Source organism: Cricetulus griseus, chromosome 6 (genome assembly GCF_003668045.3).
Source record: "Cricetulus griseus strain 17A/GY chromosome 6, alternate assembly CriGri-PICRH-1.0, whole genome shotgun sequence".
NCBI lineage: Eukaryota > Metazoa > Chordata > Mammalia > Rodentia > Cricetidae > Cricetulus > Cricetulus griseus.
In genome coordinates, this window is record NC_048599.1 from 75,085,760 (window position 1) to 75,099,978 (window position 14,219).

Genomic DNA, 14,219 nt, shown 5'->3' on the forward strand with positions numbered 1-14,219 from the left:
TTTTGAGACAGGGTTTCTCTGTTAGCTTTGGAGCCAATCCTGGCACTCACTCTGGAGATCAGGCTGGCCTCGAACTCACAGAGATCCTCCTGCCTCTGCCTCCCGAGTGCTGGGATTAAAGGCGTGCGCCACCATTGCCCAGCAACGCCTGCTGCCTTTCTTTAGAAATGGAAATTTCACATCCACAGCCAAAAGGTACTCGAAGCCTACAGTCTTAGGAAAACCCCCCAGTTGCCTTTATCTCAACAACTGTGGTGCAGAAGTCCTTCAAAGACAGCTGTTTCTGGGCTATTTTGAATCTGAGAATATAAGATGGGCAGATTCTCTTCTTTTTTATGAGCATTGGTCACTGGGGGAAAAATGTCTCAGGCTAGAGAGATGGCTCGGTGGTTAAGAGCACTTGCTGTTCTTCCAGAGGACAGTTTCCAGCACCCAATTTCAAAGGTCTGTAACTCCAGCTCTAGGGGATCAGATACCTAAACCTCTGTGGGCATCTTCACTCACACGCACATACCCACATGCAGATGGACATGCCTACACACAATTAAAAGTAATAAAAAGAAATTGTAAAAAACACTTGAATGATGCATCTAAACACATTTGGCAGTAGAATCCAGTAATAATTTTATCAATTGAGGAATTCCAATGGCTATGTTAAAAATTATGAAATTTAAGGAGTTCCTTTAACATCCAATCTGTATTTCCCTAGACCCAGGCATTCTGTAAATCATTTCCCTGTTCCTAATCTCCCACACGTCAAAGCCTTGTGAATGAGGGTATTGTCAGGGTTTCCATTGGGTATCTTGATCTTCCACCAAGTAAAATTAGGTATGTCGAGTCCACAGTCCATCAAAAGATAGCTATGAATGTAGCCCAATACATAAAAGTACTTAAAGCTATTTTTTTAGCTACTATGTTGAACCATTTTTAGGTGAGCTTTGTATATTACAACAATGTGTTACATATCAAAAGATTGGACATAACTGGACCCACTATGCCATTGCCAAGAGCTCATAAAGTTAGTGTCTTCATAACCATGTTCACCAATGCCAGTGGAAGCCAGATTCTCCTTCTACTAAAGACAGTTGACTAATAATAGTTATCAAATGCAGGAAGACAAGAAAGGGAGATAATTTGCAATTGCAATTGTGAGTCTCATCGGTCCTTGACCCCTGAGGTTCATGGCAACTCAGGCAGTCTAATCATTGCTATAGTAATCTCCTCCATCTCTGCAAGCTAGAACAAGAAGAAGGAAACTTCTCACTGAGGCTGTCTGGCTACTCCACAGAAGACAGTCATTGACAACATCTCATCTTCATACTATTAAGGGAACCTCAGTGTTTCTGCTGCAATGTAAGCATCCCAGAATCACTTCTTCTGCTAAACACTGTCTCTTGAGTCCCTGCCATTGGCCCCATTTCCAATAAAGAGACCTTGGGGCACAAAATAGGAAAGCATTTTCCCTAAGTCTAAAGAATGCATGGATGGCAAAACCAAAGGAAGAGAGCATGCTTCATGATATAAATATATGTTAAGTGTCTGGGGATTTTCTTTTCAGACAGGATCACAGATGAATAGAATGGGACTAAAGACAGATAAAGTAAGCCTCAAGAGGACCATGTAAGTCCTTACTACTATAGGTGGAGAAGCCTGTTATTGCTGCTTCTCTTTCTCCATTTCGAATTTTATGCTACTGAGACAAGCAACACTGGATAGGATGAAGGGCCATGAAACACTATTCTCTAGACTCAGCACAAACATTGCTTTTATTAACTCACACAACTGTGGTTACTGACTCTGGGTCCTCACAAAACCAGCCCTGCCAACAATCAATTAAGAAAGGGAGGGATTTCACAGGGATATTGGCAGTCAAAAGAATCTGGGAGAGGGGAAATCACTGTCTTTGTGTACCCTCTGCTGACTCTACCAGGCTCTAATGCATAACTGAAACCTAAGATATTGGCTAATCTTAGTGAGTCAAAAAACAGAACGAACTGACATGAACATGAGAGGAAGACCGTGGGGAGGCAGATGAGGTGTTTGGGAGGCAGGGAGTGAGAATGGTCAATTTTCCAGGGAATGTGCTAACTACATTAAATTATTTCATTTAGAACTTTCAGCCAGGCATTGGGAGTGCACACCTCTAATACCAGCACTTGAGAGGCAGAGGCAGGTGGATCTCTGTGAGTTCAAAGCCAGCCTGGTCTACAGATCGAGTTCCAGGACAGGCTCTCAAGCAATACAGAGAAACCCTGTCTCACAAAACAAAATAAAAAAAAAAAAACTTTCAATAAACCTCCACTATATCTATCATTATACTTAGTCTGTAGACTAGAAGCTGGTATGATCTCCCAAGAGAGGGGAAATAATAGTAAATGACAGATCTGTGATTTGATCCCAGGTTGTGTTTTAAATCATAATACACTATATCCCATGTGTACACATATCACATCTATACATAAATATATAAGCATTCAAATCTAAACTTTTATTCTTCTGTGTACATGTACAAATAAAGGCGAAAGCCACTGAGACATTTACATCAAAGATGAACCTCATATACATGGTGAGTGGGAGCTGAATCTCCGGGAAGATCATGTGTTCCTGAGTCCACTTAGACAAGATGCCGTTTATAGGAACAGCTGCTTTTGTTCCTCACCCACGACTACTGTTGCCATTGCATCTGAAACAAGTTTAGGCAGAGAGAGGAGACAGGCCATGTGAAGACCAACACAGAAAACAAGTTGCATGACAACAAAGACAATATTTTGTAGAGGAAGAAAACAAGGTCGCAGAAATAGCAAAGGCTCAATGAACAACTGAAATGCATGTGCTCTCTCCAAAGAGTATGTCCCAACTGCAAACAGCCAAACACTGCTTCTGGGCTGTACAAATCAGCTATTGTGTGTGAACTATTCCAGAAGTAGTGAGGAAATAACATGAGACTGGACTGAGGACAAGGAGAACAGGGGTGGATCTTATCAGGAGTGGGGGGCAGGCATGGGTGTAGGCACTGGAACCAGTGCTCCTAAGAATTCGAATGATGCTCAATTATTCCTGTCTTTCTTGAAGGGGATGCATCTAATTGGGAAGTCAAGTCACAAGCCTCATCACTCCTCAGGACTATCACACCACTGCGAGTGTTCATCAATCAGATTCACACCCCAGAATACCCAGTGATCCTAGGCCAATCACATTGCTTAAAGCAACTTGAATGCAGGAAATGAATTTTCTCAGTGAGCCAGGCAGCTAGTCAGAATTTTCTTACAGTACCAGGGATGCATCATCCTCTGTAGGATCCTTTCATTATCTTGGCAAGAACTAGTAGCAACAGCATTGAATTCTGCCCATACTTTTTAAAAAAATGTCTGAAGAGAAGCCCATACTTCTTTGGACTTTAAAATGCCCTTTTTTTTTTAACCCTTTCTTCTGTAGTGGTAAAATATTCTTCAATGTTTTACTCATTGTGAGACACTAGAACTTTTATAACTGTATCTCATGAAGCACTAATTCTTCCCAGTAGAATAAGATATTATGCCAAGGAAGACTCTATAGCCAACCAATTTTGTGATATACTAGGGATGGCTTTCTTTGTCACTGAACTCTTCAAATCTATAATGTACTTTGTATATTATTAATCTCTACATCCTTGGGTTTATTTCATCCTAACTTCCTGGATTCTCTCTTTTGTTATTAAGTATCGATCTCAACTTGCAATTTGTGAAACTCGCATTGAGAGGGCATTGCTATGACGAACCCAAAAGGTTGCAAATGACTTTATAAAAAGGACTTTCTTATTTATCATGATATCCCAGCACCTAAAAACATTCTTGGTGCCTGATATGTACTCACTAAACATTGCTGAATAGACACATGACTATGAACATATGAGGCAGGAATAATTTCTGAAGTGAAGGCTATTTGTGACAAAGATGGATGTTAGACTCTTGTTATGATGTTCCCATCTTTATTGATGAGTCTGGAGGTCTGTCACATCCATCAAGCTGCACAGTTTTATCTATAAATGTTTTTGTCACATTTCTATAAGGCTTCAGATACTATTCTGTTGACACATGAGCCAAGGAAGTCAAGCTTACCCAGAGGAGCTTCTGGGCACCATTTGGAAGAGGGTAGTACACCCTCTAGAGACAGAGCCATGTCAAGAAGTCCTGGACAAATATACTTTGCCTCCAGCCACATCTTCCTTTGTGCTTAAATTCAGATAAGACAGGGGTTATGTTGGAAATATGAGAGTAGGAATTCCCAGCCATAATCTAAGTACAGATGCCATATCCTAGGATGTCTATCTAAGACATTCCCCATCATTATTGTTAACTCTGGGAGAGGGATCATGTGATCAAGGGGATTCACTGGTTACCTTTAGTGAAATCTTTTGAAGTAATGAGAAGAGAAACTGGGTTTGAAAATACCAATATTTTCCAAAGCTACACAGGGAAACCCTGTCTCGAAAAATCAAAACAAACAAACAAACAAACAGTATTTGTTCCTTAGTCCTCAAAAAATGAAATCAATTGTAGTAGATTGGACTGAGATCTCCCCTCCACTCAAGGGTTTTGTATTAAAGTGGCTGGGATTTTTTTTAAACCAAAGTTCAGGGTATGAAGACAATCCTTGACTCTCCCTGTGAGCTATAGTTGGATGAATGTGTTTCTTGCTCCTTTTTGGCAACAGCAGTAGACATGGTTTTCCAATCACAAAACCAAATGACCAGGCGTCTACTTATGGAGACACACGCTGCCAAACCACTAACTCAGCCCTCTGAGACAGCCAAAACCTCTGTGAGGTCAGTGATGAAAGCACCAAGTCTGCAAGAGTAAAGTATTTATCCAACTGTGGGGGCTGAAGGGTGACAGACATAGGGGTGTGACACAAAATCCATGATCATGGTGTCTGGAAGGCACTGGATTCTCCAGGTTGAAATGACTTGGTTAAAAGGCATCCTGGTATTTATGGGGAAGGACCAAGTCTCCATCTCCTGCAATATCCATCAACTATGTTATGCCAAAAAAGAAAGGAAAAGAAGCTCACAGGCCATATCCCCTTATTGCATGCCTCACAAGTGTTCAATTGGTGAACCTGACAGAACAAACAAATCCATAAGAAAGCAGGAATACATAGTGTCAGGGCCGAACTTGAAATCTGCCTCATGTTCGGCTCTCTTCCCTGAAAACATACACATGATTCAGATTATTAAAACTGACCACAGGGCAAGTCCCATTCCCACTTCCCACGCCCAATCAGAGAGGGATGTGCAGTGCTGTAGCCCTGAAAATGCTTGGGTTTTGAGTCTGCTTAGCAGCCATTTCAACTCTGTGGAATGGCTCCTCTCAGATTCCATGTGGTTCCACTGGAGCTGATTTTTCTGGCTTTTCTCCTCATCCGTCTCCACAGAGGTGAGCATATGCCCTCATTTGGGCCAGGCTGAGAGCTTGTAGCATCCAAGGGGTAGTCAGACATCAGGGTCTTTCATCATTTAGTCCGTTGGACTGCCTGCTTACTGTGGTACTGTTGTGTACCATTACAGTCCATGTCGTATACCATCTGCACTCAGGACAGGCACTCCACATTCAACCTAGGCAAGGACTGAAACGTTGCCTAAGTTCTTCCACATGTGAACTTAGGCTCACAATCCTATTTCTTCCTATGTTTCTTGTCAGAAATAGTAAATATAAATAAACCATGTATTCATCATAAACAGTCAATTGGGTAACGAAATTTGTAATTAAATCCCTCAAGTACAGTATAATATGATAGAAGCCCCTTCAAAGTTGCCGCCACTGTTGGTATTTCAACAACAGTAAAGAATTTGATGTGTATTCCCTGTTTGCTCCATTCTCAACCTACAGGAGCTGAGTCCATCTCACAGGTCATTGCAGCCTGGGAAAATGATAGGAGTGGAGTAGGTTGTGGTAAACAGAAAGTCACATTGTTCAGAGCCTGAAACATTCCAGCCAGCTTGAAGGCTGCTGTTTACAGATATGAGGCTTGCTTGTCATACTTTAAAAAAAAAAAAAAAAAAAAAAACTTCTTTTTCTCCATTATAAATCTATAGCTTTGGCTCAGATCTTATGGTGACAAATTTCTTTCACAGGGAACCAGGCTTGGAATCTGGTGGAATTTTCACTGCTGATGTGGTAGCTAGAGTGCTCTGATTGGCCTCTGAGTTCTTTATTCCGGAATTTGCAAACTGAAACACGTAAACACAGCATCTCACTTCCATTGAACGCCTAAGAGGAGAGGAGGCTGAGTGCTTGTAACTCTAAAATAGCCATGGACCGAGGCTGACAGTCCCTTCGCCATGTGGAGGAAGAAATCACATTCTTCCTCATTTATCATGGAAATGGCACTTTTTCCAACATGCACACACCTCAAATCAGTTGTAGTGTCTAGTGCTGGCCTCGAGGGAGGCAGGTGGAGAAGTTTTCTTTTACATCAGAATTTTCTGGTCCCTAATTGGGCTGATGGAAATAATTTTGTAACTTGAGGCCAGTCATAGGTCCCTTAGACACCAGGGTTTCTGCCAGTTCTGTCTCTCCAGTGTAACTCAGATGTAGGCAAGATTGAGTCAAACTCACAGTCTATGCCAGTGACATTAAATGAGTCCCAAGACTCTGAGCATTCACAAGGGCCTTACATGCTCTGTGACACTTCCACTTCTAAAATTCTATGCTCCGAAGTATTTCATCCACAGTTTATGACCAGGCACAGATCCAGCCTCACCCTTAGTTTCCACCACAAGTTCACACTCAAGGGTATTCATGGGATGGGAGTTAATACTGTACCAGAGGGCAAAGAGGTCACAGAGAGAAGCAAGAGTAGGCCCTACTCCTGTGGGTTGGAACATAGCTAAGGATTATACAGCTATAGAGCAGGAGCTTGTCAAAGTCCTGTTAGCCAACCAATCAGTCCATAGAAGTTTTATACATTTGTACTTCTCCAGCTTTTCATGTTTTTTTCTTCCCCTGGCTCTTTCTTCTGTTCCTGTCTCTTGAAGAATGTAAATCATAAACTCAAGTGCTGGTAACCAGTATCAAACATGAGAAGGTGGGATGTGCCAACTACAAGAGGAGCCAGCCTCCCTCAACTCAGTCAGGTTCAATGTTTCTGACCCTTGTGTCCCACTAGATACTGTGGGGGACCAAAATATGCAATATTTTGATATCCAACCTGGGGTTTCACTAAACATGGAGCACCGAAAAGCTCCGGCCCACTATTGTATTGTTAATGCCAGTAAGGCTACTATTGTATACCATGGCCTCAGGGTAATATGCCTCTTATTTGCATCTCTATGCGCCTAAGCATCTGGATAGTCCCTCATCAGGGAGGAAGTGAGAGGTGTGTGAGTAACTTGTGAGGACAGAAGGTTAGGAGTTAGGGGCGAGCCACCAGAGAGCAGAGAGAACAAAGAGAGATGGTTCCCTTGTGGTGTTGGCAGGATGGTTAAGAAACACCAGAAAAGATGGCTAATAAAGAAATGACTCTAGTTCTACAACATGGAACTGAGAGCTCTCTGAAGATGACAAGATGCCTGTGTTTGGTCTTTATCGCCGTTGGGTTGCTGGGAGCTTCCAGGTCCACACACCCCTACTCAGGTAAAACCTCATGGCTGTCGTGGGTTAAAGATGAGACATGCCGGATCACGACAAGATACTTCAGGTCATGTGGTCTCTGGGTGATTAGTGTGTAGTTATTGGATTTGTGACCTCTCTCAGCACCCCAACTACCCAAATTAGAGCAATAGTAAACTCTGAACAAGATTGGCAAGAGCCTTCTCCTCTGTTTTGTGTACCTTAAGCTTTATCAAGGTTAGATAGGTTAGATAAAAAGTTACAGGGTAATGTGATCTTGAAAATTATACAGCCAAAGTTTACCTAAGGCTCCACTAGTTTGCATATTTAGATATTTTTGTTTGTTTGTTTGTTTGTTTTAGAATAAGGGAGTCTCATAGTATAGCCTAAGCTATCCTGAAACTTGCAGTTCTCCTGCCAAGTTCCAGGATTGTAGACATGAATCACTTGCCATGTCCTGAAAATATTTTTTATTATATGAAAAAATATATAACACAATTATCTTTATAACTCACTAACTGCACATACACACATACACACACACACACACACACACACACACACACACACACCATACATAGTTTATTGTCATCAACAACACATTGTTGATGTCACCAATATTTATTGCCAAAACCTTTTCATCATATCAAGGCATAACTCACTATTCATTAAACACTAACTTCAAATTACTTCCTGCAGGCCCTGGCAACTGACATCTTAATTTTCTTCATAATGATTTTCACTGTACTTCATTGTGGTAGTTTGAATGACAATGACTCCCTGAGGCTCATACTTTCTAATACTTAGTCTCCAGTTGGTAGAACTGTTAATTGGAGAGGGTATGTCACTGGGAGAGAGCTTTGAGGTTCCTGTTTTTATTTGTTTGTTTTTCTCTGCCTGCTGCTTGTGGTCCAAGATGTAAGCTTTCAGCTGCTGCTCCAGCTACCTACTTCCTTCCTTTGTCATCATAAACTCTAACCCTCTGGAAATGTAAGTCTGATTAAACTATTTCTTCTACAAGTTGCCTGGTTGATGGTGTTTTATCACAGCAATAGAAAAGTAACTATGACATTCATAAAAGGAATCACACAATGTTTTCCCTCTTGTTGAACAAGTCTTAAGTACAATTAGAGAGCTGTTGGTTACCACTGATGCATAGGTGCTGCTACTGCACAGTTAGGATTATTGTGGTTCATGGGCATCATGGATGGGTAGGACTGCTGGTTGTTTCCCTGCTTTGGAAGCTTGCATAGTGCCTTATGGTACCATGAGAGCTAGTCCTCAGAGGGGAAGCTTTTAGGTCAGATTCAGCTCAGGGCCCTCCGGGTCTTGTGTCTAAAGTACATCCACCATGAAATTATTTTCCTGTTGGGATTCCAGGCATTCTCAGAGTAGGTGTTAAGGTAACATCCTCTTCATGCTCCTCACACAACTCCACCCCTGCCGAGAAGGCTGATTTCCATAGCTCTCCTTATAAAGAAGCTCTAATTTTTTTTCTGGCCACTCCTTCTCCCTTGCTTACTCTCCGCATTCCCTTCCTCGGCTGGCTGTGTTTGCTCACTGAATATCTGTGCTTCCAATTTTCTTCCCCACTTGCATTTATGTTCATTCCCTACAAGCTAGTGCCTGTTGGAAGCGACACTTGTGAACTGATCCGTATTAAGATTTCATTTCCCCAGAGCCCCATATTTTCAATGAGGTTTTCCTTTTAGGCAGAGTCCCATTGGCAGCACTGCTGCTGTCTGGTGGACTCAGTGGAGTTGGGTTTCCCCCTCACACGCTGTTTATGTTAGGTTTATCACTTGGCCCTGTGTTTAGACTCTCCTCCTCCAATGTGAATCACATGTTCGTGAACAACAACTTCCCGGACCAACCCACAGGGTGTTTACATACCAGATACTCTTTTTAGAAAAGCAATTAGAGGAAATGTCCTTCCAAGCTTTTCTTGACAGGCCCAGGGAGTAGACTCATTCCCTGCAGGAAGAAATACTTTGCTTTTCCACTCTGCCTTCTGCCTTGAGCTCAACAATGGATAATCGTGCTAAACACATAAAGCTGCTGTTTGGTTCAGCCAGCAGCTTGGCTAACAGCTCACCTTACATTCTCCTCAGAGCTTTTCCATAGCAAGAGGTAAAGGAGATTCTTAGGTCAACAGTAAATGAGGTTTTCAGCCCCTGGGCAAGTTGAGCTGTGTTTCCGAACTTGTGTAGGGTGATACTGTCTCACTTGCCACGGCACAGAAACTAAGTAGGGGAGCATTGGTGGCACCCTGGGGGTCTGGTGCACTGGGCCCTGGAACCTAGAGGAAGCAGGACCCTCTAGAGTAGAGTGGGTCTAGGCCACCCAGAATACCCTAGAGATTTGTATCCAAAAGGAGAGACGAAGTATCGATGGGTCTTAATACAGAGTCCTCAAGAGTTAGGCATTTGGATTATGAGCCCTCCTCAAAAGGCTCCTCTCTTCCTTCAGTACTGTATCTAGGCTGCACAAGATGTCAGGGAGGTGAAATTTGGATGAGACAAACTAACCATCTTCAGGCAAGCTCCTCCGTGCTGCTGAGATGTATACCCAGGCCAAACATTCCCACCATTTGGGCAGTAAATCATTAAGGAAAATTTTAGCTGAACTCAGGCATGCTCCTGTACATGAAAATTATTAACCAAACATGGGAAGGGGAGTCTTATGTTTCTAGGCTTTGTGTTGACATAAAGGGAAACTTCTGAAGGCTGCGTTCTCTTTTTCTGCAGCAGGCCACCACATTCAGTGCCATTCCATTCTGTGTCTTTCTCAGGCACTTGGCAGCCACCTGCTAGAGCAAAGCACCCTTTTTTGTATGGAGCACAGGGTACAGCCAAGGAACTCAGATTGCCTACAGGAGGGGCTCACAGGTGCCCTTCCCCCAAGCAAAGTTTCACCTCCTAGGCAAATCTCTGCTGTGCTCATCCGGTGAGCTCTTTCTTACCTTCTCTCCTCACACCTCACACCTCCAGCTCCACACTTCCTCTCTCCAAGCATCACACCTGTCCCTGAGCCTCCTGCCTGGCATCTCAGCCCTCCTCACACCTCACCCTTCTAGTCATCCAAGACAGATGTAGACAGAAGCCCATGATTCCCACCTCCTAGGGATCTCTTCTGAGACCTGCTATTCCCTGGCTTCTGCTCCATGATCTGCCAAGAGGTTGTCATAAACAATGTCATGTGCCAGCCTCTTGGGCCACTAGGAACCCATATAACATGTGAGAAACAAAGGAGCCACGACTCTTTCAAATCAAACACTGCAGCCCCAGAAACAGCTTGCCCATTCTCTCCAAGCTCCTGCTTCACACTTTCCCAAGGTGTGAGGTATTTTCTGCATGAGCACAGCTCCTATGCTGGGGACCTGCTAAGAGGAGTTCCCAACTTGAGACTTTACCAAGCAAGGTTCATTTAAAAAAAAAATGCTCACCCAACCCCTGCTCTTCACCCCTGCAGGGTGCTTCGCCCCGGAAACTTGGATTTTGCAAATCAGAACCAGTAACTCACAGGGAACGGACTTCCCAGGGCAATGTGGTGCTTTAAGAAGACAGACAGACAGCGTAGGTGCTCTCTTCTTTCCGGACATAGTTCATTCCCACAATTAGGGGATGAAATATTAGCTAGTTCTTAGGGAAGACAACAGAGGCATCAAAGCCATCAGCAGGCACCCCAGATTATCGCTACAACAACCCCAGCCTGGTCTGGCTCCCCATGAATCCCCAGGAGGGCTCAGTCACTAACAGTACCTCTTGGCAAGGATGAGATGAGAAGGAGCTGCAGGAAAGCCAGTCCCAACTGCGCCCAGCGGTCCAGCTCCATCGTTCACGCTGCTGCGCTGGAATGACGCCTGGGTGAGAGCAGGGCAGCCGGCTCTGCTCTTGCCGGGACCTCCCCAAGTCCCAGCTGAGCCAGAGCTCGGGTTTCAGCCTGCCGGGCTCTCCCACCCTCAGCGAGGGGAACCACCTTCAGCAAGAGCGACGTCAGCCCAAAGCTCTCCTCTTAACCCTTCAGAAACCCGGGGCAATGTAGCCACGCCTGGAGGCTGGTACTCTGTGACCCCCGGGGAAGCTGCGCGACACCAAGCTCTGTCCCTCTGAACTTCCCTGTGGTCAACCTCTGGTGAGGGTGAGGGTAGAGATGCCAGGCTGAGAATAGAAGTAGGAATGGTTGTGGGAGGTTATGAGGTTAGGAACGATGCTCACTCAAACATCCCACATCACCACAAACTCTGAGCTAGAAAGCTGAGCTGAGAAGCTAGAATTGAAGGCTGGGATGAGATGCTAGGATGGGGCTGGGATGGGGCTGGGATGGGAAGCTAGGATGGGGCTGGGATGGCAGGCTGAAAGGGAAGGGTGGGATTGGAGCCTGAGATGGAAAGCTGATGGAAGAGACAGAGAAAGATGGAAGAATAAAATGGGAGGCTTGGACCAAGTGTTGATTGTATATCCCTGGACCGGCCAGGCCGACCCAGATTAGAAGAGTAGCCCGGGGACAAGCACGATGGCAGAACCGTTTACTGTTTAAATGCTAGGACCTGAGTTTAATCCCTGAAAGCCATGGATGGAGAGACTATCTCCTCAAACTCCATGTGAAGCTGTGTACTCCCCTTCCCCAATAGTTGATGGGCAGATAGAGGAAACCCACCTGTACTCCCTCCTCAATACTCCGACTCTACCTCCAAGCGCTCTTTCCCCTTTTCTGCTCCAAGCAATTGCAATTTAGAAATCAGATCCTTTGCATACGAAGGCTATGGGAAATACTGATCTTCCACAAAACCCATGACACTGAGTTCAGCAGCAGAAAGTACTTCCCCCGGTGCATATAGGCAGGACCCTGGTGCCTCTTGCCCACAAATAGGGAAATGAGCCCTTGAGAGTTAACACATTTAAGGTCACACAAGCTGGGGTTTGAGCCTGTGGCTCTCAGACCTACCAGTTGTAGCCCTAACTGCTGTGCTACATGGCTTCAAAAGTAAACTCACATAAAAAACTCACATAACCATTATAGTCAAGATGTACAATCAGTGACATTTTCCACAGATTCTGGAAACAGAAAGATAGACTCAGATTTTAAGTGACTTGCATAAGATCACTGGACTACAAATGGCAAAGCAAGATATATTCAAGACCTGGAGCTCTGAGCTATGCCAGTACTAGTTTGTGATGGCAGATTAAACACAAAGTTATGAGACATGGGTGATTCTTCCAGGCCAGAACTAGTGAGAAAAGCAGGATCTCCATTCATGGAAGAGAATAGTAAAAATTTTCTAGAAGGAAGGTTGAAGCTGGCCAATGCCATTAGGAAACAATGTGTATTTATGAGTTAACCTCAAAACTTGTACATATTCACTGTGGTAGTTTGAATGAAAATGATACCCATAGGCCCATAGAGGGAGGCACTATTAGGAGGTGTGGCCTTGCTGGAGTAGGCATGACTTTGTTGGAGAAAGTGTATCACTGAGAGTGGACTTTGAGGTCTCAGATGCTCAATCAAGGCTCAGTCTCACTCTCTCCCTCTCCCCTGTCTCTCTCTCCCTGCTGCCTACTGGTTTGGATGTAGAACTTTTGTCTCCTTCTCTAACACCATGTCTGCCGGAGTGCCACCATGCTTCCTGCCATGCTAATAATGGTCTAAACCTCTGAACTATAAGCCAGCCCCAGTTAAATGTTTTCATTTATAAGAGTTGCCTTGGTCATGGTGTCTCTTCACAGCAATAGAAAACTTAAGACATGCATTTCCTCCAAAGTATCTATGGCAAAGTTAACCAATAAGATGCATTTTAAATGGCTTAGGTAGATGACAAATGGATGGATGGATGGACAGATAGGTAAGTGATAGATGATAGATACATAGTAGATAATGGATAAGTAATAGATAGATGATATAAATGATAGATAGATACATACATATATAGATGAACATATATATGTATATATATATATATATATATATATATATATAGAGAGAGAGAGAGAGAGAGAGAGAGAGAGATTTGGATATAGCAATGAGCAAGAACATAGTGTGAGTGTGCCAGGGAGTCTAAATTTCATCCTCTAGCTGTTGGGGACCTTGATGATTTAGATACTGGACCCAAAGCAAAGACCCAAGAAGACAATCATTCTGGACTACACATGAAGTCCTGCAACAAGGAGAAAACCATAGAAATGGAAGGAGAATGATGACTGAGACAACTTGAGGGAGGGTGAACACCAGAATTCAGGACAGCTTGGAAAGACGAGAACCATGACCCAGGGCTCTACTTTCTCTACTTAGGAAAACATGGATTTCTTTGTGTAGCTCTGGGTGTCCTGGAACTAACTCTCTGTAGACCAGGCTGGTTTCAAACTCAGAGATCTGTCTGCCTCTGCCTCCTGAGCACTGGGATTAAAGGTGTGTGCCATCACCACCCACTTGCTTCACTTTTTAAACTATATGATGTGGAGTGAGCTAACCTACTCTCTCAACTTGCCTTCAGCATACAGTGCATGTAATGATCAAACCTGTCTTGGAGACTCTTGGGAAAATGGGATGAGATTATACATGCAAGGATACTGCCCCACCTAGCACACACTGACTGTTAGGCATCATCATTGTCTATCCTGAGACTGACCTTGA

At 43.8% G+C, this 14,219-nt stretch overlaps 1 protein-coding gene across 1 annotated transcript in view; it reads right to left on the minus strand.

Annotated features, from left to right (window-relative positions):
• Pamr1 (peptidase domain containing associated with muscle regeneration 1) overlaps positions 1 to 11,551 on the minus strand; it is an 82,072-nt gene extending 70,521 nt beyond the window's left edge. Inside the window, exon 1 of the mRNA XM_027422388.2 lies at positions 11,351 to 11,551. Within this exon, the coding sequence (XP_027278189.1) occupies positions 11,351 to 11,423 (73 nt within the window). The 5' untranslated portion in view covers positions 11,424 to 11,551. The remainder of the gene's footprint in view (positions 1 to 11,350) is intronic.
• Between the last annotated feature and the right edge of the window lie 2,668 nt (positions 11,552 to 14,219).